This window comes from Crinia signifera, chromosome 2, assembly GCF_055691185.1.
Source record: "Crinia signifera chromosome 2, ASM5569118v1, whole genome shotgun sequence".
NCBI classification, from domain to species: Eukaryota; Metazoa; Chordata; class Amphibia; order Anura; family Myobatrachidae; genus Crinia; species Crinia signifera.
The window spans coordinates 256,884,288-256,910,975 of NC_139218.1; the positions used below are offsets into that span (position 1 = coordinate 256,884,288).

The 26,688-nt window shown below is 41.8% G+C and overlaps 1 protein-coding gene across 13 annotated transcripts in view; it reads left to right on the forward strand.

Moving 5' to 3' along the window:
* Positions 1–26,688, forward strand: part of DMD (dystrophin) — a 1,973,025-nt gene that overhangs the window by 925,346 nt on the left and 1,020,991 nt on the right. For all 13 annotated transcript variants that reach the window (XR_014470468.1, XM_083174338.1, XM_083174337.1 and 10 more), the window contains one exon: positions 12,658–12,830. Coding sequence is in view for 12 of the 13 variants with exons in the window: in XM_083174338.1 (XP_083030464.1) it covers positions 12,658–12,830 (173 nt within the window). In the remaining variant the exon portion in view is untranslated. The remainder of the gene's footprint in view (positions 1–12,657; positions 12,831–26,688) is intronic.

Consider the following 26,688-nt stretch of genomic DNA (forward strand, 5'->3'; position numbering starts at 1 on the left):
ACATGGAGCTTAGTGATCTATCTCTTTAAAATATTGGAAAAGCACCTGAGTGGAAGGCAAATAGCAATTGAAGGTGAAGTTCAGCAAGATGTTGTGTCTTGACTTCAGGCTTCTTTGCCAGGATATATGTATTGGTGTACCATTGTAACAAATGCTAAGACATTTGCATTATATTGATTATATTTATATGAACAAGTTGAATATATTTATGTAATGAGCGGTCATGGTATCTTATTTATTGACAGGCCTCATTCTTTGATTATTTCTGTGTTTATAGTGTATTCTTCAATAGAAACTCTTTATATTGTATGTTGATCACTGGAATGTTCTCTGTATAATCTATCTGTCTATGCGATGCTTCTTGTTTTGTATATACTGTAGATACCTACCTATTTGAAGCTTTTATCTGCAACTTTCATGACCAGAAAGAAATTGATTACATATGTTTTAAATACTGTTTTAGAAAGAGTCTATTTTATGAATTAATTGTGGATTTGTTTTTTAAATATTTGAAGTGTCTGTTTTCCTCATCCCTTTAAGGCAGACATGTCCAACGTTGGCCCTCCAGATGTTGTGAAACTACACATCCCAGCATGCTTTGTAATAGTTTTAGCATGCTTTAATAGCAAAACTGTGGCAATGCATGCTGGGATGTGTAGTATCATCACATCTGGAGGGCCAATGTTGGACATGCCTGCTTTAAGGGGTGAGCTGTGATTCCAAGGTGGTGGTATTCCATTCTTACACACCTACCTGTATCCAAAACGTTAGGTCTATTAATGACGCATAATAGAGAATTGTAGTGACTGCCATACACTATTGAGTGCATTCCAATGTCCAATAGCCATTTCAGAGAGCATCCAATAATCACAATGTAATACTCAGCAACCCAGTCGCAGTGCCAGATTAAGCCTTACACTTGTCATTACTGGGCGCAAACTGCATGAGGGAATATTACACTGTCAAAACACAGAGTAAAGGCAGTATAAACTTGGTCAATGGTTAACTGCAGGGGATATATATATATATATATATATATATATATATATATATATATAACATGAAAAGCCTGTGTTTGTCCCTCTGCACCTTACTCTGTAGGAGACCTCACAGTCTCAGGGCTGCCTCTGATTAAAAACTCTCCCATGACTAGGCTGCTGCTGCTGTGCTCCATGGGCCTGAGAAGCATGTAATGAGCTCCACCAATCAGAGCTCTGCACCAACGTCTCAGCCTCTCCCCTCTGGTGCAAAGTGTCATGGGACTTAGTCAACTCCCAGTAATGCACTGCACACTTGGCTCCTGATGCTCAGCACCATTAATCATTGTCACAATGGCAGATAGGTGAAGCTGCAGCACTACCCCACTCACATGCACAAAATATTTAGCTAAAAAAATTCATGCCAACCACAGGGGGCCCCTAGCTAGAGGGGGGCTCTGGGATACTGACCCCTTGTGCCCCCATTATAATCCGGCCCTGCCCAGTCACTACCATTCAAGTTGGGTCAGAATTCACAGAGGATTACAGTGACCATAATACCAAAGACACCATCCAAATTCCTGCCATGCTAAATCTAGAGCATACTGGTTGCTGCCATACAATATAGAGAACATTCTGGTGGCTGCCATATACATTAAGATCCTGTATAAATGAACAGTCAATTTTCTTTAAGGACGTATTCCTCCTAGTTCCAGTTTATAATTGTAGTCCGTACCTGTTGTGTTGAGAAACTGGTCATAGAGGCAGCAAGAACAGCCATGTGGGAGGCTTCTTGCAATCATGCTATACAGCATGGGAGAGGTCTATATGTGTCTGAAATGTACAGTTTTCTCAGACAGGGAGCATGACTAGAAGCCATTTTCTTATACCTTTTCTTTTTCATGAGATGTAAACTCTCATTTTTATAGGAATACATTCTAATGGGAATACAATATGTTGTGGAAGTCCCATAATGCAAAACTGAAATCATTTGGTAAAGATCCACAACTCAATTTAGAATGCTAGAAAGTCCAAAGTACGCCGTCAATCCAGTGCCCACCATATTGTGCAGTAATCCCAACAACCCAGGTGCTTAGAGAGTATGATGTTCTTTAGTTGTTAGAGCACTACATGCCTCACATACCCTTTGGCCACCAATTGAGTGAGCCTGCTGAGGCCCCAGCAACACTTGTGGTTCCATGTTTTAGCTCAACAATGCTTGGGTGAAAGTTCCCTCTGTAGCCGAATAGAAGCAAATGGGATGAAAGAAAACACTATACCAGTGGTTCCCAAACTGTGTGCCTAGGCACCCTGAGGTGCCTCAGGACATTTCCTGGGGTGCCTCAGGACACTTGCAGGGGTGCCTTGGGTTGGTGGACCAAGATCAATTGATATTATTTATGGTCAATGTACCAGGCAAAACCAGTGCTTGTGGCTGCCAATCATAATATATGTGGACAAACAGAAGCAAATCCTGTCCCTCACCACATAAATGTGACATACTGTATAAACACAATACACTTCATTTAATTTTTTTTTTCTGAATTTCTCGAAAAGAAGCATTTGGCCTAGGGGTGCCTTGAAAATATTTTGATGCTCTAGGGCGCCGTGATTCCAAAAAGTTTGGTAACCACTGCACTATACCATCTCCTACTGCATACCCTCTGTAAAGCAAAGATGTATACTGTATGTGTGCCTCCGAGAAATGGGGACAGAGCAGTGCATACTCCTGGTGATGGGTCACCAATAAACTTGCACACATTATTCATCCTCTGACATTTTTTTTTTTAAATGACTGAGTCCTAATCTGAATTCTCAGTGACAGGTAGACTTCAAGAATTTTAAAATGGCCCTTGCTGCAATTGACTCTATGAAGTACTGTACTGTAGTTATTTATAAAGAGAAACTATTTTCTAAGTTTTCAAGTAATCATGTTATCATTTATCCAGGTCTTGAAATGATTGAATACTTTCTCCACTTAATCTGTCAGAGTGCAGCATTTAGGAGTTGGTTATGTAGAGAGCATTTGGGAATAGGTTTTTATACCCAGTGTTGTCCTTTGATTGTCAGCAAAAGACAAATTTGAGGTGCTGAAAATGAACTGGACTGTGAGTTTGTATTGCTATGATTTCTCTTCTTCAAGAACACGGAGATGGATCCTCTCCCTAAAGGCTAGTGTCACTCCAGTTGCTAATGGGTTTCTCTAATCCTTTTTTCTTAGAAATGAAAGTCATATGCTCTTTTCTTAACCATGTTACAAAGCTTCCCTTGGCACTTTCATACTTAAAATAGCTTAGAGCATTTTTTTTCTTTTTACTTGTCCATGTAGAATAATTTATTACTATTTTCTTAAAATGCAATATTTTGCCCAATATCTAGCAATAAAATAAAAGAGTATATTTTATATAACACTAATAAGCTAAACTCCAAAGAGAGTATAGATGATGAGGTTTGTTTGGGTTTTTCCATTTTTTTTTGACAAATAAACTACAAATTCTAAAATGTATATTTTGATGAGTTGTAGAAGGTCAACTGTAATATTTTACCATTGTTTTGAATGTCAGAGCAGATTACTGTATTTTGACTTGAAGTTAACTTTTTGTTATTATTCTGTAGATACCGGTCTGTGAGAGAGCTTTATCAAAGATTGGAGAGAGACAAAGTATGAACAATCAGCTTCTATCATTTTACAGGTTATATTTGAAAAATGACATTAACTGATTGGTTGGGACTTTATCTCTTTCCACTTTTTCATTCTCAAAGCTTTGATCTCTCTACCAATACTCAGATGTGGGATAAAGCAGGACATTTTTTGCTAAAGGAATGCTAGTTGCACTGATGTGATTCCTCACAAATCCAAATACAGAAATAAGATTTATTGTTGCTGGTAAATACATATTATTGATACTTAGGGCCTGATTCAGACCTGCGTGCTAAGCAGTGTATTTTTGCTGCCTAACAAGCAGGTAAATGCTGCTTGCCTACCCTCCACTGTGTGAATCCCCGCATTTGCACCCTTACACATCCCCTCACATAGTATAGTAACATCATGGATGCATGGGTGAAAAATAATCCGATGGTCATTGACCATCGAATGATTTTTCTTCCGCTCCCAGATAAAAGTCAGTTTTTATCTGGGCCGGAGATGGCCGGAAAGGGGGTGGGCGCTGACGTCATGTGCATCAGTCGTCCGCCCTGATGAGGAATCATCCTGCCTGCATTCCCAGGGCATGCCCATAAAACCCTAGACGTTTCCCTGCCCCAGCCAGCTCTCCGCCCCCTTCCCTCCCCTTAGTGTGTGAATGACCGGCGAGTGTGATACTCGCCGATGGTGTTCGTACATCGGGTTTGTACATGCCCAGACCCGCAACATTGGTCCCCAGATTGAATTCGGGCAATAAGGAGCCATCCTGAATCATGCCCTTAATAACTAACTGTAAGAGGGTTTTCCCAGATATTTTATCCCTACAAAATGATAAGTTGTATCTGTCCTGAAATGCTGATCATTAGGGAGTGACTTTATTTCACTGAGTACATAACAATCCCGGTGCCCCCAACACTCGTGACTTATAATACAAAAAATAGATCCAATAAGCATTATTTCAAGGCAGAAATTCAGACATGATAATTCATTAAATTGTGGTTCATCAGAATACTCTGATGCATAAAGGTATACCTGCTTGAGAAGTGTGTTTTCACACTGCAGAGTCATATGTACTTCCACAGAGAAAACATTAATCTACAGTGGAGCATTCTTACATAAGCAAAGTGAGGGAATGTTACAGGAACTGCTGACTCTGCACCATTGACAATAAATATGTCCAACACTGGATGTCGGGGCTAGGTCACATGTGCACTGATGTTGATGACTAGAAGCAACCAAGTGCACAGATAAAGAGCAGGTGAGCTCCAAGATGCTTATACATCTGCATAAGGGGTAAATATAGATATTTATTTCTATGCAAACAGGGAAGTAGAACATATGCCAAATTTGCACTGAGCTCTGTAAACGATCCCTTGAGGATTTTAAACCACAGTGGCAACAATTATAGGAATATCAGTCTACTCAATTAAAGGTTATACATGAATGTTTTAAGAGATGGATCACACAATATTTGTAATTGAGAACAAGTTTTTGAAGTAAAGATTGGTGCTTTGTCCAATCTTATGCAGCCACAAGCTTAGATCTATGGGGCCAATCCCTTGTGTCCTGGGTTGTCACAAATATTATTAGAGAGGCAAATCCAATTGGATGCCCTATGCTAGATTTTTGTTGGCGCCCCCTAGCAGATGATACCACCACTAAGTATTCAACTGACAACACCCCCCCCCCCCCCCGCGCACTCGCCATTTCCACCTCACAGGGTTTTTTCCAGCGAGGTGGAAACAGCGAATGGGGCCATGAAAACAGCGAGGCTCACCGTTATATACAGCGGGCTCGCTGCATTTTCGGAAAGCTTTGCCATTCTGGGGAATCCTCGCCGCACCTGGATAGGTGGAGGCTACAGCAGCGGCTGCAGTGCCAGGGCCCCAGGCATAGGTAAATCTAGAAATATGGTAATGGATGGTCCCAGATCCAAATACTCAAGCAGGTTGGACCCTTGCATGTCGAAAAGGGGCATGGTATTACACATTAGACCACACAACGTAATGCCCATTACACATTTTAGCAAACTCTGTAATACCCATTACACATAAGGCCACACAAACTAATGCACATTACACATTATGCCACACACCCCAATGCCCATGCACATGGCACCCTGTCCCCCGGCCAAGCCCACCACTGGCTACCTCCCCTAGGCATAAGCTACTGCCCTAGGCAATTGCCTAGAATGCCTATGCCTAAGGCCGGCTCTGTAGAGAGGGATGATATGAGGGAGAGAGGGCGTTAGGCTTGTGTCAATCTTAGAAATAGAAGAATACTTATCCTGATAAGGACATAACTTCTCTTACTTTTTCTTCTTTAACTTTGTGGGGTTTTTTTTTCATTCAGGCTACATGGAACGATAAGATTAAGATGGTTTCAGTTGGGCACTTTTCTAGTTAGGAACTATTTAGAAAAAATTCTGTCCCAGAGGTGATTATTTTCATACCACACTTACATATCATTGTAGTGAGGATATGTTTATGAAGGTATCTTTTTGGTGGTGTACCAATACTTACAGTTGAAGTGACAATTTCACTCATATAGCAGTATCTTTTCCATAAGAATTTCTATTTTATAATAATAAAATAAATTAAATAAAAAAGAATAATTTCTTCATAAAAGGGTGATTTTGCTGAGAAGGGAGACGTTTTAGTTCTCAGGGGATAGGCAGGCTTAATCACAGTTCTACATCCGGTATTATAGTAACTGATATTAATAAAAGCGTCCTACTTTCCCCTTCTGGACACTGTGGCTCCATGTTCCTCCAGCAAAAAAGACTCATTAGAATACAACAAGGTCTCCCACCAACGCGTTTCGAGATTAAAATCTCTTTATCAAGGCATCAGCAAGTTGAATCATGTGGCCACATCATTACACAAACGTATTGTAATATCATTATAAGATTGCTGCGGTGACATGGTCGCACAACTCCACCCACTATGCAGAGTGCCACCCAGGAGGCATTGCTGCCGGATACTTGTGACCGGGCAAACCAGCCCTGGCAACCCATGTGCCCATAGGCCCTTCTGACATTTGCCAGAAGTGCCAGATGGCCTGTCCAACCCTGGTTTAAACTGATATCTAAATTGCAGTGTATGAATAAAGCAGCAAATACAGTATTTACCCTGCACAGTATAACTCCTCCAAATCTAACTCTCTCTGCACATGTTACATCTGCCCCACCTGCAATGCAGTATGGTTTTGTCCTTCTGCAAAAATTGCAACCATGTTTAATAGTTCTGAATCAGTCCGAATATCCCATTGCCTTAACATTTGAACAAGAAAGGTCCACTTATCCAAAACTCATTTGTTGCAGTCATTTGGCAGTTGCAACATAAGAAAAGGCATATTATTTGCCTATTTCTTATGAAATAATTGTATTTTAAGATAAATTGTAATAAAATCTTTGTATACCTAAACTCTGTAATAGCAACGTTTTGGATCTTTAAAGCAATTGTGTGCAACTGTACCTTTCAAAGTACAATAAATAATGGCCCCCATTCTGGTTCACTTGCAATGGAAAATTCCTTCTGAAAAGGACAAAACCATGGGCCTTATTCTGATTGACTCGGATGGCTCCGAATGCAGACGGATGGCCGGTGGTTGGTGTTTGCGCATGTGCAGAGGCATACCTGCGCATGTGCGAATGCCGCGCACGTCCGAATATGGCGTGAATTCTGTACAATCCGAACAGGGGGTGGAGAGGGGCTTGAAGGGTTGTTTGGTCTCATTACCATATGCATATGCCCCGCGTTTCATGGGCCTTCCCATGAAAATGCAGGGCGTACGAATGGTAATCCGGCCGTGACGCACGTCTGTGGGGGCGGACATAGGAGAAAGCCGGATGCCAGCTGCCCGCCCATATCCCTGCGTTCTCACGGAGAAATGCCAGAGTGGTCTGAAGCACTCGGTGCTGCCTGACCACTCAGTCCAGCATTCGATGGTCGGCGACCATCGAATGATGGGGGAGGTTCCCACAGATGGAGGAGGTGTTCACATGAAAAATCCACTCGCGGTCTGTTCGGTCGGCGTCTTACTGCATTCGGACGGTGTGAGCGATCCGTACGGAAGGCGGGGCTAAGAACACTCGGTTCCTGTCTGAAAATACGCATCCGACCGAATCAAGTAGAATAAGGGCCCATGTGCACTGCAGGTAAGGAAGATCATGATGTAACTTGTGCAGAAAGATCTATATTGTAGTGTAAAAATAAAGCAGCCAGTATTTTCCCTGCACAGAAACAAAATAACTCCCCACATCTACTCTTTCTCTGCACATGTTACACATCTGCACATGGTTTTGTCCATTTGAGAAGTTAATTGCCTTTGCGAGTGAACCAGAATAAGGGCCATTGTTGGTACTTATGTATTACCTGGGCTCCCATGTTAAATGCACCCCATTTTTTCATACCCCTACTATCCAAATACGCATGGAGTTGATGAGACCGCGAGGGGACGCGGTCTCATAAGAAAAACAGGAGCCCAGATATTACATAAGTACCCCATTGTTTAATGTCTTGCATATATATATATATATATATATATATATATATATATATATATATTTATATATTTTGCAACACAACATTTAAAAATGATTTGCTGCTGAGATGTAGCTATTGCATGCTTTTTTTTATATGATTAGTTATATTCTTTTACAACAGTCCAGTTGAGAGTTTATGTAAATAGTACAATTCCTGGAGCTTCATTGGAATGAGAGGATGGTTTCATTTGTCCTCATTTTTTATCAATATAGCTTTTATTTTGTGCATAGAATAACCTCTGCTTCATAGCAATTACAAGGAAAAACTGACATGTTTTGATTTATTGCTTTCAAACCCCATTCATTAATTTCCATTGTCAGATGTTCACATCCCATAATAAATATTTCCATCTCTATTGTTCATACTCTGAGGCATAAAAGTAAATGGCAGTAAGTGAATAGTCCCAGGGCAATCATGCACAGGAAAATGCATTGAACTAACGGTCTTCCATGCTGCAAGCTTGCAATCTGTTTATGTCAGTATGTTGTGTCATCCTCATGGTCATAAACAGCAGCTAAGAAAAGATTATCCCTAACAGTTTTTACTGGCCTGAAGGATAGAAAAATGTGTCAGCGTAAATAATTGCATTGTTTATTTAACAATCCCTGGGTAATAGTAAACGTAGAAATAGTAAAATTAAGTACAGGGAGAGTGATTGTAAATTTTATTAAGTGATATCTTCTCAGTCCATCATTAATGAATCTTACAAGGGTTTTCATTGTGAATGGAAAATAGATGATACAGGTCATTCCAGATTGTACACATTACATTTTATTATGATATTATCATTATCCCAAGTAATTTTACACTGCAGAAGTACCATTTATGGGTTTTAAGTTGATAAAAATGATAAAGATCAATAAAAGCTAAATTTAGTTTTTTACTGCTGTGTTATTTCATTTATCCTGTTTAATTTACTTTCTTCAACATTGTACGGTATGTGATCAAGCATACTAAAAGAAAAGATGTAAACAGACACATGGCCAAAATCAATAACAATTCTTGTTGAGACTATTACACTACTTTTCCTGTTAATTGGGATGTGTTGGGGGGGGGTTTATACAAAAATGGCTTTGTGTCCCAACAAGCGTTGTGTTTTACCTCACTATAAAATAATACAATACACACATATGGGGTGAAATGTATTAGGGTGTGATAATAAGAAAGTGAGAGATTTGTTAAGAATTCTCCAGTTTTTTTTTAAAGCGAAAATCTTTTACACTGCAAAATCAAACTGGATTTGCAGTGTAAATGATTGCCGCTTTAAAAAAACTGGAGATTTCTTACCAAATCTCTCACTTTCCGATTCTCTCACCCTGTTATATTTCACCCATAATATTTGTTTTGTAAGCAGGTATATTTACCTCTGACAATTCTTCAGAATCAGAATCAACTTTATTGGCCATGTGTGCTTAAGCACACTAGGAATTTATTGTGGATTACAGTGCAGCATCAACCAGGGATGGTGGGGGACGATGACCCATTACATGCATTACATGTGGGAACACATACCCGCCGAACTGCACAGGGCCTAGGCAGCCATTAGTGGTGCCACTGGTCGTTGCAGCAGCCAGGTAGGTGACAAAATAAGCATGGACAGTACAGTTATATCACACAGGAAACACATACCCACCAAGCTGCACAGCACCTAGGCAGCCATCAGCGGCAGCACTGGTCGTTGCAGCAGCCAGGGAGGTAACGATATAAGCAGGGACAGTACAGTATCACACAGGGAACATATACCTGCTGAGCTGCACAGCGCCTAGGCTGCCATCAGCAGCACCACTGGTCATTGCAGCAGCTAGGTAGGTAACAGTTATAGCAGAGACAGTACAGTTATCACACAGAAATACAGCACATGCTAATAGAAATATGTTGGTGGCTGTGGCACAGAGGGTAATCAAATAAAATGACTCAGAGAAAGCAAAAAGTAATCACCTAGTTTGCCTGTAGAAAGCGCTTAAATTACATTTATATGTCATATATTTTCTATCTTTGTATTATATGGTGTGCAGGTAACATGCAAAATGGAAATGCAGAAAATGTGACTAATATATAGTGGCATACAAAGTACCATGTATACAGTAGGTGTCTGATGGCATATACAGGGACTGGCATCTAAAGAGGCATATAGAGGGGTGTAATCGCATATAACGGGACATGTGAGCACAAAAGGGTATACTGACATGCTTTCTGGTTTGAAGCTCACTAAAAACTTCTAAAGGTAAGACCTCCACCAAGTATATCAGTCGTAAAACACCACGAAAGCACCTGATACAAACAAGATAACACTGGTGTTCATGAGAAGATATGTTCACAAAAAGTATAATAAAAAAAAATGAATCTAATAAGAGCATTAATTATGTCTGACATGCGTGTGGCATCTGACCACATCACAGAATCTCTGCACTCATCATATTTACTATAGATACTCTAAGCCACGAATGGCCAAACCACTACTCTACCAAGAGTTCATGTTTTCCAGACCATCTGTGGATCTATGCAATGTCTCGGAAAGGACTGAATGTACCACGTATTTGAAAATGTGACAGTAATGACTACACCTGTGCACTTACTAGGTGGTCTGGAAAACATGAAATGTTGGTAGAACTCAAAGACCTGTTTCGCCACCCCTGTTCTAAACTGTACTAATCTCTACCAACATTGTTAATCTACCAAACTGCACCAAAATCTTCCCCATCTGGTCAGTTTTACTCTATCACTCAGAATTGAAATCATAGGAATTAGAAATCACATTAGATATGTTTGACACTCACTTGCATACTGTATCATTTATAAAACACCCAGAATAGCAACTGACAAAAGATGGACTAAATGATCAAATACTGGGGTACATGAGAAAATCTAAACACAGGAAAAAAAACAATAAAAATGATCAAATAAACAGTAAAGAGCTCTCATGTGTGTAATGTTTTCTATTTCATTCTATTTTCCCACCAGGCCAGAACCAGTAAACCACTGCTTCCCTCGTGGCCATTTGACTATGCCTAATAGTAGTCATACTGTCGTAAGATGGTGGGGCTGCCAGACACATGGTTAAGCATTGAGGTGCATATTGTGAGCACATTTTTGCATCTAAAGGAATCACAAGTAGCTGAAATTCAATGCAAAATTGTCAATGTTTACAGTGATAACGTCATGTCATGAAAACAGATGTATAAGATGAGCCGTGATCCGACCAACCAAGCATGTCCACCACAGGCAGTGCACCAAATCCAAACCCAAACCCGTTTCCGTGATATTATCACTAAACCTTGACAATTTGCTGATTTGTCTTTTAAATGCAGAAATCTGATTTTGGGACAGTTTTACTATAAGGCACAGTCTTTTGGCCGTGTCTGGAAGCTGTGGTCTACCTGTTCTGGCATTACAGGAAATAACAATGAAATAGAGAGCATTACACATGAGAGATCTTGTTACCTACAGTATATAAGTGCAGATAATAATTTCTACACAGTCTGCAAAAGTCTGCTAATTCGTCTGTCTGTAAACCCTACCATGCTACACTGTTTATGTAAATTGCCCATTTTGCAGCTACCATGAAACTAAACCATTATAAATTTGAGACCCCTTCTGTCTGGTGGTAGCACCCATGCCCACTGGTCCTATATATTGGTTTTAATTAGTTTCCTGACATTTCTTAGACTGCGTGCAGAGCAAGGTGAGTCCTGCATAAATGTATATTGAATTGTCAAATGGGGGTGGATTTCTGTTTTGTGGGTCCCCCTAGACTGCCGTGGCTGTTTGGCCTCAGGAGCAACGCAGATTAACGCTTATTTTCATATTTACTTCCGTTCCTGTCGTGTGTTTTGTTTCAATGTAACTAATTTCCCACCTTTACTTCTACCTACTTTACCTCTCAATACTTTATTTCTCACCTCGTTACCTCTAACTACTTTATTTCTCACCTTGTTTTTCTCTATATATTTTTTCACTTTTGTGTTGCCCTGGGGGTCACTCGGCTGCTTCGCTTTGGGGGTGATCCACAATAACGATTTGTACCCCCCTCCCCCCCCAAAATGTTAGGGACTTGCCAGACTAATGAGGTCAACTGGACACGTGGGCAAGTTGTTACTTATGGCCATAACTATGTGGAGAAGCTTGCTCAAAATGTAAAATTTGATGGCAATGATTATTATTAATAAATTGCGAGTTTGAATTGTGCACCTGCAACCTTGTCTTTGAATGCAGTACTACTGAAAAGTCTCAGCAGGGTCGCACCTCTCATTACCAGTGTGCACCCCAGGACCCCACCCCTGTATGCATTATAAATTCTATTTAACCTTTTTTATCCTTAAAGATAAATTTGTCTTTGCCTATGTGACACAACTCGCTGAAACATGACTGTAATTTTGTTTTACTAGAGTTGACAGGCTAGCTTTAGGAAACAATTTTGTTATAACGTGCAAAAGCTCATGTATCAGTTTCAAAAATAATAATAATAATTTGTTCTACTGTATTTTTGCAGAACTCTAAAGAAATCCTAGGCAAATTATCAGGTCAAAACATGGTCATTCAAAGCAAGAAAAGTGCAGTTCTAAAATCTGCTACACCAAAAGAAAATGAGAAAATTCAAGAAAAACTGTCTGAACTTTGTTACCAGTGGGAAAACGTCAACAAGTTGTACAACGATCAGCAAGAGTAAGTTTTTATTTATTTTGGTCACTGTTACAATATTACTGCAAACCTGCAAATTGGTTATACTGTACATTTTCCACCTTTGTGATCAGGACACGCCTGTATACTCTATACTACCGTACAGTATATGCCTTTCAGCAGTTGAGAGAGAAAAAACGGTGGTGATCAGTACTTATGATTATTTCAATGAATATTTAAAAAAACAAGGGTTAACAGAAATATAATATAAAAACAATGGTCACTGAAACATAAAGTAGTCCCAGCTGGTAGGCATCAGATGATGATGATGACTGTTGTGCATGATGATTCGTTAATAGGGTATCATCTTGCTTTAAGCATTCACATGCAATTCAGCAGATTTGCTAATTTTTTTACAATTTGTGCAACTCTGTAAATACGCGTACATGTACGTTTTTCAATTTATAAATTAAAACCTGAAAACCTCTCATATTATAATATTTAAATACAACCTTGGTGTATTACTAATCATGCTCTCAATTAAAAGCTGAAATTCAGTTATAAAACAGTGCAGCAGGTGGAGTATCACAGTACTGCACAGTATCTGGCTTTTTTTCCCATCTTTCGCAGTCCATAGAATTTTAGTTGATCAGCATATTTCATTTGTTTCATGGTTCTCTGACCATTTACTTGGTAAAATAAAACTGTGTACATATAGTAAGGTTTTATATATTTATGAAAAGTCAGCAGTAATTAGATCATTAAATATACAGTATACAGTACTTGCTTACAAAAACAATATAAGCAAAAGTAAATAAAATAGAACAAAATATATATCGACAAATGCAATAGGGTGTGAAAATCAGAAAGTGGGAGGTTTTGGGAGAGTTTGACCATTTTTTTTTAAAGCGCCAATCATTTACACTGCAAAACTAGGTTGATTTTTATCATGTAACTGATCGCCACTTTAAAAATGAGGAAATCTCTGCCACAATCACTCGCTTTCTGATTCTCACACCCTATTACATTTGGCTCATACTTGGTTACGAAAAAAAAATATAAGAAAACTAATTAGAACAGTATAAATATTTACAGTTAAATAAACATAATGAAAAAATTTTCAGAAATTAAAACACAAAAAACTAAATATATTTATACAGGCAAACTTGGACCATAAGTGGTCTGGGGGGAGTACTATCCCAACTTAAAAATATTTGTCACAGTAAAAGCAAAGAAATCAATTAATATATCAAAAGATATAAAATCTATTTAAAATAAATAAATTATATTGATAATTGTTTGAATTGGTTATTTATTATTGAAAAACAATTATGCTATACACAAAACAGTTGGACATGGTTTCTTCAAGAAAATTGGATTGTTATGTGACCTATAGACAGGGCTGGTATAAGGCTTTTAAGCACCCTAAGTAAAACTTCAACCTACTTTTACTAAGATCAAAATTCAAGACTTGCTTTAATGTTTAGATACAATAAGAGAAAAGAAATACAGGTTGAGTATCCCTTATCCGAAATGCAACCACAAGCATTTCGGATAAGGGATTTTTACGGTTATTGGATTTTTTTTACATACTTATGTGGTCCCCCCCGTTGGCCCATGGTATCCCCCGGCATCCTTGGCATCCCCCAACATCCATGGATGCCTTCAGGATCCGCTTCAGTGGTCCCAGTGGTGCATTGCACAAATTTGCATGTGCGCCAGTGACGTCAACGGCACACCTGCGCAGTGCACTCCTGGGACCGTTGAAGATGCTGGAGAAGATCCTGAAGGCTGCCGTGGACATAGGGGAACTTGGTAATTTTGAAACAAATGGCAGGGGGGTGAAATAATCCAAAATATTTGAAAAAAACACGTTTTTTGGAATATTTAGAATAGGAGATCTCCGGATATGGGAGACTCTACCTGTAAAGAGAAAAGGAATTCCACAGAATAGGTGTAAAGTTAAAATATATATATAATCCTGTAATCTGGAATAGGTGCTGGAAATTAATTTGTATCAGATTAATTGATTCTGTGAAGATCTGAGAGGCCAATTTAAGAAATAATTTGACAAGGGGCCTATTTACCTATTAAAATATAGGATTAGGAAATTAGCAGGATATCATCAAAATCACCAATATCATATGGTCTTTGGGGATGCAGTTAAAATCCCGGCGGTCGGGATCCCGGCGTTCAGAATCCCGACGCCAGAATCCCGACCGCCGAAATCCCGACACTTTCTCCCTCCGTGGGTGTCCACGACACCCCTGGAGGGAGAATAAATTAGCGTGCCGAGCGTAGCGAGGAACCGGGCCCGCTGCGTGGCGAGCGCAGCGAGCCCGCAAGGGGGGGCGATCCACGTCCCCCCCCTTGTCGGGATTTCGGCGGTCGGGATTCCGGCATCGGGATTTTGAACGCCGGGATCCCGACCGCCAGGATTTCATACTGAATCCGGTCTTTGTGGGTATTCCCAAATATTAACCCTTTGAGTGCCAAATATCTGCTAAAAATTTTATATAAATTCAAATAAAAAATGGTGTGTACAAAATATTATACAATATATAATGGTAAACATTACAGGTCATTATGATGAATAAAAATGTTTGCTTGGCAATTTTTACACCTATTTTGACAAATTCACTTGGCACTCAAATGGTTAAGGATGCTCCAAATGTACATTCTAGCTCCCTCCATTTCTGACTGCAAATCCCATTGGTTTCTATGGATCCCTCTCTGTGTCCCCTTAGTGATACATGCCCCAGCTGGAGCAGAGATGTGAATGTGTGATTAAGCAGCAACAGCCAAAGCAGGAGATTGTGAATGCATGTCTTGTCGACAGGGCTATGGATTGTATGGTCGACCTAAAGATGGTCGACAGTCATTAGGTCAACAACACTAGGTCGACATACTGGAAGGTCAACAGGGGTCTAGGTCGACATGGCACAAGGTCGACAGGTCGTTCGGTCAACACAAGCATTAAGTTAACATGGTCTAAGTCAACAGTCAAAACGTCGACATGGGGGTTTCACAGTTTTTTTACCTGAATGTTGACAAAGTCGACATGGACCCAGTTTTAAGTGTACCACATCCCCTTGCATGGCTCACTGTGCTTGCCATGCTTCAGGCATGGTGCCTTGCTGCGCTAGGCACACTATTTTATATTAACACCATAGTAGGGCATGAAATACCGCCTGTCGACACATGTCAGTTAATAAAACAGTGAAAACCACCATGTTGACCTTTTAACTCTCGTCCAAGAACATGTCAACGTAATACTTGTGTCGACCTAATGAGCGGTCGACTTTGTACCATGTCGACCTAGACCCCTGTCGACCTTCCAGTATGTCGACCTAGTGGTGTCGACCTAATGACTGTAGACCCTCTTTAGGCCGACCTACCAACCGTATCCCATCCACAGATATAAAGATATTAAATAGGCAGCTGCTGTTGACTAGTGGCAATATTTGCTCAGGGTAAAAAAAAACTGGGGCACATTTATAAACAAGTAATAAAATGCTTTGTGAATGATAAAACTTGTTATGCATGATAAATGGTGCTCCAGCCAGGTACTGATACCTGGTTGAGAAAGCCGCCCAGTGTGCGGCGAAACACGTTCCAAGAAAGACCTCTGGAAGGATGCCTCCTTAATTCATCACCCTCCAGATACAGAGCTGGAAAAACCATCTCCTCCAGCCGCAAAGTCGACCCGCATCCACGGACGCTGTGGCAGAGCTCCTCGCTGTTTCCACCTCACTGAAAAGAACCAGCGAGGTAGATACGGCAAGTGCAGAGGGGCAGTTGAATACTGAAGGCGAGCTGTAATGGGGAGCTATCGGCACTACTCGCCATCATAGCTCGCTTCAAGGGCATTGAAAATACCCCATAGACAATAGAGAGAGAAGGCTTCTTAGGAGAGGATGGCGACTGAACCTAAAGTGTATTTAGTTCCAAGTCATTGGTAAAGAAACCCTGGTTTAGATTGAAAATAAGTTTCCATTACTATATTACTATTTCCATTACTTATATGAAGAATTTTGCACGACACTGGACACTGTTATGTTTGCATAACAAAATTGACCAAGGATAGAAACACATGAAGCTAAAAGTTATAAAATGATCATTGCAGTAGTGCAATTTTTTAGAAAATAAAAAAAATTGTTGGTACATACAAAACATTAGTGTTATTTATTTGATTTTACTCTGCTCTGACTTATTTGTGTCCTGATTGTCTGTTGCTTTGTGCAGTTTCTTTTTAGGCTATATTCATCTCACAATCAGAAATCAGATCTTATTATCCCAAGGATTCATCTGCGAATTCAAATGCATGTAGTTAATCAGAAAATCTTTTGAACGATTGAACAAATTTTGTGTTTTCATTAGTATGCATAGTAATCCGGAGCTTCATTACATTCTAGCTTATGTCTGGGACAGGAAAATGAACCTATCATTTCCAGTGATATTTATTGCAGTCCTTTCTTAAATAAGTACTTATACTGAATACGCCAGGTGTCTTATTCTATCTCATTGTGCATTGACTTAGAATAGAGCAACTAAGTTATAGAATATAGATTTGTTAACAAGCTGTGAGCTACTGTAATATAGTATGCTTGTATTAGGTTGTCTTATATAACATAAATGCATTATTGCATTTTGTTCAAGACTGTAGCATACAGGTATGTTTCTTTGGAAAATCCAAACTTATATCTTATGTCCAGTGGCACATGAGCTGAGAATATAGAAGCACAGGGCACCAAAATGTCTAGTTACGGCATTGATGGAACATTTTTCCCCACCTGGATTGCACCTGGTTATACCTATATTGCGAACAAAATTTGCCCTGCGATCAAGTCTGAATTAGGACCATAGTCCTGACATTGTCAGCACAAAATATAGGAATGATGGAAGATTTGGTACTTGTTTCCTAGCACGGCGCCCACGATATTAAGTTGTATGACATTGAATGCGATGCGATTTTAAATTGTATAAGCCACTATACGATTTTTAATTGTATAAGCACCCTAATGGGTGCTTCCAATGTTAAATGCACCCCCACGCCACCCCCACTATCAACGCCATCCCGAAGCGGGGCGAGCGAAGCGAGCCAGCGAGGGGCGTCGGTACGCGTCCTCCTATCTTTTCATAACCCCACTATCCACGTCGGCGTGGAGTAGATTTTATATAGTGTGGCGAGCGCAGCAAGCCACCGAGCCCGAATCGTGGCGAGCGTATTACTTTACATGTATTCCGCGTCCGCTCGCCACGATTCGGGCTCGGTGGCTTGCTGCGCTCGCCACTCTATATAAAATCAACTCCACGCCGACGTGGATAGTGGGGGTATGGAAAGATCAGAGGACGCGTACTGCCGCCCCTCGCGGGCTCGCTGCACTCGCCACGCTTCGGGTTGGCGTTGATAGTTGGGGTGGCGTTGGGGGTGCTTTTAACATAGTAAGCACCCATTACGGTGCTTATACAATTAATTATCTTATAGGGGGCACATTTAACATTGAAAACACCCATTAGGGTACTTATACAATTTTAAATCATATACCATTGTATATGGCATACAATGGCATACAATGCGATGGTATACAATTTTAAATTGTATAACATAGGCTGCCATTGCGTAGCATCGCATACCATCATATGCCTTATGGTCTGCGATGTGATGGGCGCTGTGCTAGGAAACAAGTACCGAAGATTTACAGTTTTGTCACAAAGAGAGTAGTGTTATCTTTACTATTACTGTTACTTACAGTATACTAATGGTTTTCATATAATCATTTCCACATTCCATTCTTTTCACTGATTTCAGGGTCACAGAGCAGCCATCACTGAGGAAAGGCAAGTGACTGACCAGTCCAGCCAGTAAACTAGAATATAAAACACCAGTTTAACATGAAAAATATAGTATATGAGTATAGAGCAATTTCTTGTTGTCCGTGGATATTGATATCTAAATGAATGCAGTATCAATATTGATAGAGATAACTTATGATAGTGTTCTCCCTTTAGGATGGAACAACGACAATTGCATGAGTAAATACATTTCAGAAATACATTATTATGTTTTTGATCTCACATATAAAAATATAGTCCAATTTTAAAAGTTCAGGTACTAAATATAGTCACAATATAATAAAATCTGGGGTGGGGGGGGGGGTAAATGAGAGGGCCTTTTACAGTAGCACGCAAAATAAATTGTTCATCTTGCTCTTTTAGACAAAAGGGGAAATAATGGTAAAATAACACTACCACAACTCTTTAAGGGGTATACACACGGAGCAATCCCCGTAGCCACTGATATTGGTGACCATGGGGACCCAGCGCGGTGAGGGCATTGGCAACTGTATATACATTTGAAGACATCGGGGAGCAGGGGCCATGATGCATTCTCGAAAATGATCTGCTCCATAGTAAAATCAGACTGTGTCTGCACAGTAGTTTTTTACTTGCGACACCAACTGTGCATCGGTATCGCAAGCCCCTTAACACTATGCGATTTTGGCTAACTTTACTTACGAATTTTATTATATAGTCAAAAGCCTAAATTGGACTATGTGTATGCCCTTTTAGGCAGTGTGAAATCCTTCCCTCCTGCTGGTAGGCCATTTCATGATCACCCTTTCTAGATTATCTGGGTGTAGACCCTAATGTGCATCCAAGGAAATGAGAATGCTTATGTTATGCTCCCAAAACCACGTACAGTAAATCAGAATCGTCCTATGTCAGCAAACACAAAAACAGTGAGAAAATAAGTCAGCTTACTCTGAAACAGTATGATACTGTATCTGTAACAAGCATCTAAATAAAAGGTACGAGTATTTTGGTGGTATTTTTGAATTTACAGCACATTTTAAATACACATTAATTATACATGTTTGTTTAGTAGATGCAATTTGTATATCACTTATAATATTCCTAATAAGTTCATAATGAGAATCTATAATTTATTTGCAAGTTGCAAATGATGTTAATATGCTATTCTATAATGAAAAATACCTTCTTATTCTGAAAATCTAGGCAAAATACTGCTTCTAAACAGAAATAATTATGTGAGGCCATTTCTTTGGATAAATAGCCAGGAAAGTAGGCCTGATACTCCATTAACCGCGATAATTATATAAGCAATCACATAAATGAGAAATCATGAGATAATCCTTTACAACTATTATGCAGCCTTGTTATATACAAAATCATTTATAAATTACATAGTTTTTATTGGATTTCCATCAGTTAGTATCATGTGCTAAATATATTTATCCAGTTATGTGTGTTTGTGTGCATAATTGTATGCAGGGCCATAACTAGGGGGGGCTAGGGGGTCACGCACACCAGGCACTGCATGGGGGGGGCGCGCTGTCAGGTCCAGGCAGCGGGGGTATGGGCAGCAGGGGTCCGACGATGGGCGTAGCAGCAACTGGAAGCAAGCTACGCTATTTCCCGGGTGAGAAGCAGATTTCGAAAAGACTTGCCATACGCTGATTGGCTGAATTCTCTCGGCCAATCAGCATCCGGCAAGTCTTTTCAAAATCAGCAGCACTTACTGCCGCCAGGCAAATAGCGTAGCTTGCTACAAGGGAAACATGAAAGCCGCCACTGCCCGTCCGCAGACCCCGCTGCACATAGGTATGTTGTCGCAGGGGGTCTGTGGGCATGGGGGGTCGCTCAGCCTCTGGCGCCAGGGGCAAGGCAGTCATTTGGTCCCCCTCGGTCAAACATAAACACCATGCGGTAACTTTATTCAGATGGGCGTTCTATTGAAGGGGGGATATTGCCCACAACAACTAATCAGATTATATCTATTATCTTAAACAAATATATGTTCCCCCTGTCTGAGTACATCAGCCTCATCAGGATACATCTAGTACATATCTGTACAAGATATATATCTCTTTACAGTCACTGTTTATTTGCTACCTACCTGGCTGTTGCACAGCAATCCAAATCTAATTCATATAATACGCAAGTATACCTGGCAATGTGCTCCTCCACAAGGAAGGAGAGGGGGAAGTGGAGGGGTATACCTGGCCAAATAAAGCTGATTCTGATTCTAGTAGGTGCTAAATTAATAAGAAGTCGAATCTGATTGGTTGCAATGGGCAACATCCCATCTTCATTAGAACTCTTATCTTAGTATATTAAATCCCTACAGCAGGCATGTCCACGTTGTGGCCCTCCAGCTGTTGTGAAACTACACATACCAGCATGGCAGCCGGGGGAGGGGGGATGCGAGTAATCCTGGTGGCAGGCGGGGGTGGTGGTGGTGTCTTTTAATCCAGGTGGCAGCCTGGGGGGTGGGGTGGAAATGCTGGTGGCAGCTGCCCCAGGGGGGGAATACTTACCCGGCTTCGGTGCCACACTACAGCGTAGCCGCTTCCGCCCAAGACCATAAGATGCTCAATGACTGTCCCTGGGGGATGTGGGGATGTCACCAAAGAGCGACCCGCGGCATCCATATTTACTGTGGGCAGCCAGGATTTGTGCCCAGCCAGCGGGTACAGTGGCAGCCCAGCCAGGGGGGACAGCGGCGGCCCTGCCAGGGGGGACACCGGCCAAATCCGGACCGGCCCACCAGAAAATGTCCCTATTTCCCGGCAGGCCAATCCGCCCCTGCACGTTGCAACACAGCTGGCACAATTAGTGTACCCACAAATGGGTCAAATATGTGCGTATACATGTACGCGATTTATACAGCTGTTTCATTTGCATAAAGTAGCAGTCCAGCGCACCATGCAAAGCTGAGCATGGCTCTATCTGATATAAATGTGTGTGTGTGTGTGTGTGTCTGTGTGCATGCGTGGTTGTGTGTGTGGCCAGTTAATGTATTCCTAGCTGAATCTGAGAAATTATTTCTTGAATATATCAGGTCTGCTCTATTTATATCACACATTTACTACTTAAGGATTTCACATTGATGGATATTTTTATTCAGTGCCATCAGCTGAGATTTATCAAAGGAGGCTCTGGCTTTGTGTACTGTATCACCCATTGATGCAAATGGAAGTTAAGGGCTGCTTATGCTTGGCACACTTTGAAATCTGGGTCATTCATTCAGATTCTGTACTGCATGCATACGTGTCATTAAAAGAAGTTTAACAAGCATTGATATTCACATCTCCTCTTGGCAAATGTTTTAATTATAAATAAAGCCTATTTAACTGTTCATTATCATTATACACAACTGACCAATGCCTTATTGCTGCTCTGTTGTGTCTTTATCCCAAGTCCAGGGGCAAGCAAATGGCAGCATTATCTTTAACTAAACTATTATTATTCTTATCCAAAACTGACATGCATAACACATATATAACACCTTTGATATAGATATATAGATAGATATGTTAATTACAGTAAATAGAAGTACACAGGGCCTGAATAAGGGTTCCATCCACCCTAGGCTAATGCAGAAGTGCTCCCCCCACCCACCACCAATTTTTACACTCATATTCAACTAAAAATCTCTAACAGGCTCAGGCCTCAGCTCCATTTATATTGCCACTTACCGCTCTAACGGAGCTGGCAACAGCAGCAGTGGCATCAATCACAGCCTCGGTGGTTGAGCCAGCCATGGCCCTAATAGGATCTTCTCTTCCCGCCGTCCCTGCCCCGGGAAAACTGGCAATCCCAGCAGGCTATGCTGCTCCCACAGTTCCTAGGGGGAGATCTCACAAGACTTTGCTCGACCCCAACTCCAAGAGCACCAGGAAGCACTCCAAATCCAGTGCAATCTATTGTGCTGGTGCTGTGCCCCACCTCCCCCAGGACCCAGTGTCCCAGGCTGCAGCCTAATCAGCTTATTAGTTAAACAGGCCCTGGATGTATGCACATATCTTCTGTATTGCCACATAACAGAACTACTGGTCCCTTATATGCTGCAATTGCATACAAAGAACGTCATATATGTTTGCAGTGAAACCTAAAAGAAAAATGCTGCTATTACAACATATTGATGGAAGCAGTAATGATCCTTCTTGAATCTTATACATTTAAAAAAAAAATAATGAATGTTCAGATCTTTTGAGAGAAAAGGACAATAAAGCGGCAATCTGGTGAAAAATTTCAGATAGATTTCGCATTTTTAGATTTTGCTGTTTTTAAGTGATATTGAAGATAGCAGTTAGAATCTTTATTGATCAGGCTGTGAGATACACAAACCCCCCCAGATTTAACAAAGAAATATGTTTCTTATATACAGCCATGGCCAAAAGTTTTGAGAATGACACATTTATAAATTTTCACAAAGTCTGCTGCCCCAGTTTTTATGATGGCAATTTGCATATACTGCAGAATGTCATGAATAGTGATTAGCAATTCATTGTCCTTCTTTGGCATACCAATAAACTTAATCCTTAAAACAATTCCATGGCATTTCAGCCACAAAAGGACCAACTGACATCATACCAGGGAGCACAATTTTAAACACATGTGAGTGTTGACAAAGACAATGCTGGAGATCAATTTGTCATGCTGATTGAGTTAGAATAACAGACTGGAAGTTTTAAAAGGAAGATGGTGCTTGAAATCATTGCACTTCCCCTGTTAACCAAACAAACCTACAAGAAAACACATGCAGTCATTATTGCTTTGCACAAAAAGGGCTTTACAGGAAAGGATATCACTACTATTAAGATTGTAACCATTTATCAGATTGTCAAAAACTTTGAGAAGAGAGGTCCACTACTAGTTGTAACTTCAGGGTACCCAAGAACATACAGAAAATGCCAGTACTGTCTTCTAAAGTTGGTTCAGCTGCTAAATCGGTGCAGAGCTTGCTCAAGAATGGAATGCACAGTTAAGCAAAAAAAAAAAGCTGGCCTGGTATCAAGAAAGACAGCAAAGACGAGTGAGAAGGAAAGGTGAGTACTACCATCAGTCCTGTGTAATGCCAACAGTAAAGCATCCTCAGACCATTCATGTATTGGGGGGCATCTCAGGCAATGGTGTAGCCAATTTTGCCCATGAACACAGCCATGGCCATAAAGAAAGGTACCAAAACATTCTTCAAGAGCAACTTGTCACGATCCGAGCTGTCAGACAGACTTTCTTACCGGCTAAGTGCCTTCGCAGGTTCAGCTTGCGGTCCAGACGTCACCTCTGCCGGCGTCCTGTCTGCCGTGCGCCATCATCGCTGCCATCCTCCAGTCTGCTCAGCGCTGCTGAGTCCGCGGCTGCGCGGTGCACCGCTCTCCTTGTCCCCAGTGACAGTATCCAATGCACGCCAATCCACCTGTCCGCCGCCATTGCTCCCAGTATCCAGCATGGTGTGCGCAAACATGCTTTCCCGCCATAGCCTGACATGGGGGCTGCCATGTTTTCCCAGTCACATGTCATTCCCATCCAATCCTGTGTGATCTGATCTCCCAGTCATACCTGCCCGGCCAATCCTGGCCACCCAGTGGGTATAAGTATGCTGGGAGCTCTCAGATCAATGCTAGTGCTTCAGTTGTCTCCTGTATATGGTCAGCTGTCCTTGTCTCCGTGCAAGTGTACTTCTCCGCTGGTGTTGTCTCCCATTCTGCAGAGCGTTCCAGGTTATTCCATCTCCTGTCGACATCCAGGTTATTCCATCACCTGTGAGCCTGCCTCGTCAGCCCAGCGGTCCAGCCTAGCTCCAGGACTCTGGTCCTCCGATGCTCCTGCATCATCCATCTCCGATGTTCCACCATCGATAGTCCGATACTCCGGACCCACAGTCAAGCTTCCGTCCGTCATTCCGGACCCACAGTCAAGCTCCTACCTTCCGTCCGTCATTCCGGACCCACAGTCTTCATCTCCGATATCCAACCGATGTTCCACCATCGATTCCACAATTCATCATTCCTGTGAAGTATTGCAATCTGCATGAACTGTTATTACTCCTGCATACTTTACTGTCTGTACCATTACAACCTTCTGCATAATAAACCTGGTTGTATTTTTACCTCTGACTACTCATTGGCTCTGGGTGCACTGTCGCGCAGTTCATGCGCAGGGGTCCTCTCCAACCTCCCCGGTTCAGGTACCGGTCCAGGTCCCCACCAGAGGTCTCAGTCTTGTCGACTGAGTCCCCTGGTGTGACAGTAAGCACTAGCCAAATGGATCCAGCCGCAAACCAAGCTTCTCCACCCAGCCCTGTACAGCAACTGGCTGTTCGCTTGGATCAGCAAGAGGCTGCGCAGAGCCAAGTGATTCATTGCCTGCAAGATCTGTCTTCCCGGCTGGATAAGTTACAGACCACTCTCAGTGGCCCTGAGCCTGTCAGAGAACTTCCAAGTCCCGTTCATCCTCCTGTAATGGCTGCTGCACCTCGCCTTCATCTGTCTGTCCCCACCAAGTATGATGGGAACCCCAAGACCTGTCGAGGCTTTCTCAATCAGTGTGAGATTCACTTCGAGCTGCAACCCAGCAACTTCCCTACTGAAAGGGTCAAGATCGCCTACATCATCTCCCTCCTGTGTGGAGCGGCACTAGAGTGGGCATCTCCCTTATGGGAAAGATCCGATGCCATCCTGTCCAACTACAAGGACTTCGTGTCAACATTTCGGCGTATCTTCGATGAGCCTGGGCGATCAGCATCTGCCTCCACTGAACTCCTTCGTCTCAGACAGGGATCCCGCTCCGTCGGGCAATATCTGGTCCAGTTCCAGATTCTGGCGTCAGAACTCTACTGGTGTGATGGGGCCTTATACGCAGCTTTCTGGCATGGCCTATCCGATCGTATCAAGGATGAACTTGCTACAAGAGACTTACCCTCAGGTCTAAGTGACCTTATTTCATTGTGTGTTAAAGTAGACCTACGCTTCCGAGAAAGGGCTATAGAACGTCACAAGAGCGCTCCAGTTAAAGTGCCAACTCCTCCGCCTTCTTTACCCACTGCTCCTGCGGTCCATTCCAAAGAAGAACCAATGGAGATAAACCGCTTCCGTTTGTCTCCAGGAGAACGTCGACGTCGACGGTTGGCACAGCTCTGCCTGTATTGTGCCGATCCTACACATCAAATTTCTGCATGCCCAAAGCGTCAGGAAAACTCCTCCTCCTAGCCCGTCAAGGAGAGGGTAGGCTAGGAGTAATTAAGTCCTCTCCATCAGCAACCGATTGTGTCCTTCCAGTTTCCCTACAAGTTGGTCAGCATTTCAAGACTGTCTCCGCGCTTCTTGATTCCGGTGCCGCTGGCAACTTTGTTACTGCAGAACTGGTCCGCAAGTGGGGGTTGCCCACTGAAAGTCTTTCCAAGACTGTCTTCCTTACTGCTGTGGATGGCAGTAGGATTCCTGATGCGACAGTCTCCCGCAGAACTTTGCCACTTACAGTGAAAGTGGGAGTCCTGCACACTGAACTCTTGTCCTTCCTGGTTTTACCCCGAGCCACTCATGCTCTGGTTCTGGGTTTACCCTGGCTCCGTCTTCACAATCCCCGTCTTGATTGGAAGACATCCGAAATCCTTTCCTGGGATCCTTCCTGCTCTGGTACCTGTCTTCAAAAGGTACTTCCAGCTCGTCATTCTTCAGCCGATGCAGCAGACCTTCCGCCTCTTCCCTACCAAGAGTACTCAGATGTATTCAGTAAGTCTGGCGCTGATGTCTTACCTCCTCACAGACCGTGGGATTGCCCTATTGAACTCATCCCAGGCAAAGAACCACCCAGAGGTAGAACCTATCCTCTCTCTATTCCAGAGACTCAAGCCATGACCAGTTACATCAAGGAAAATCTGGCAAAGGGATTCATCCGTCCTTCGACTTCTCCTGCTGGCGCAGGATTCTTCTTCGTCAAAAAGAAGGATGGAGGCCTACGTCCCTGCATTGATTATCGCGGCCTCAATGACATTACAGTAAAGAACCGATATCCGTTGCCTCTCATCACCGAGCTGTTTGACCGTGTCAGCGGTGCAACCATCTTTACAAAACTCGATCTGAGAGGGGCATAC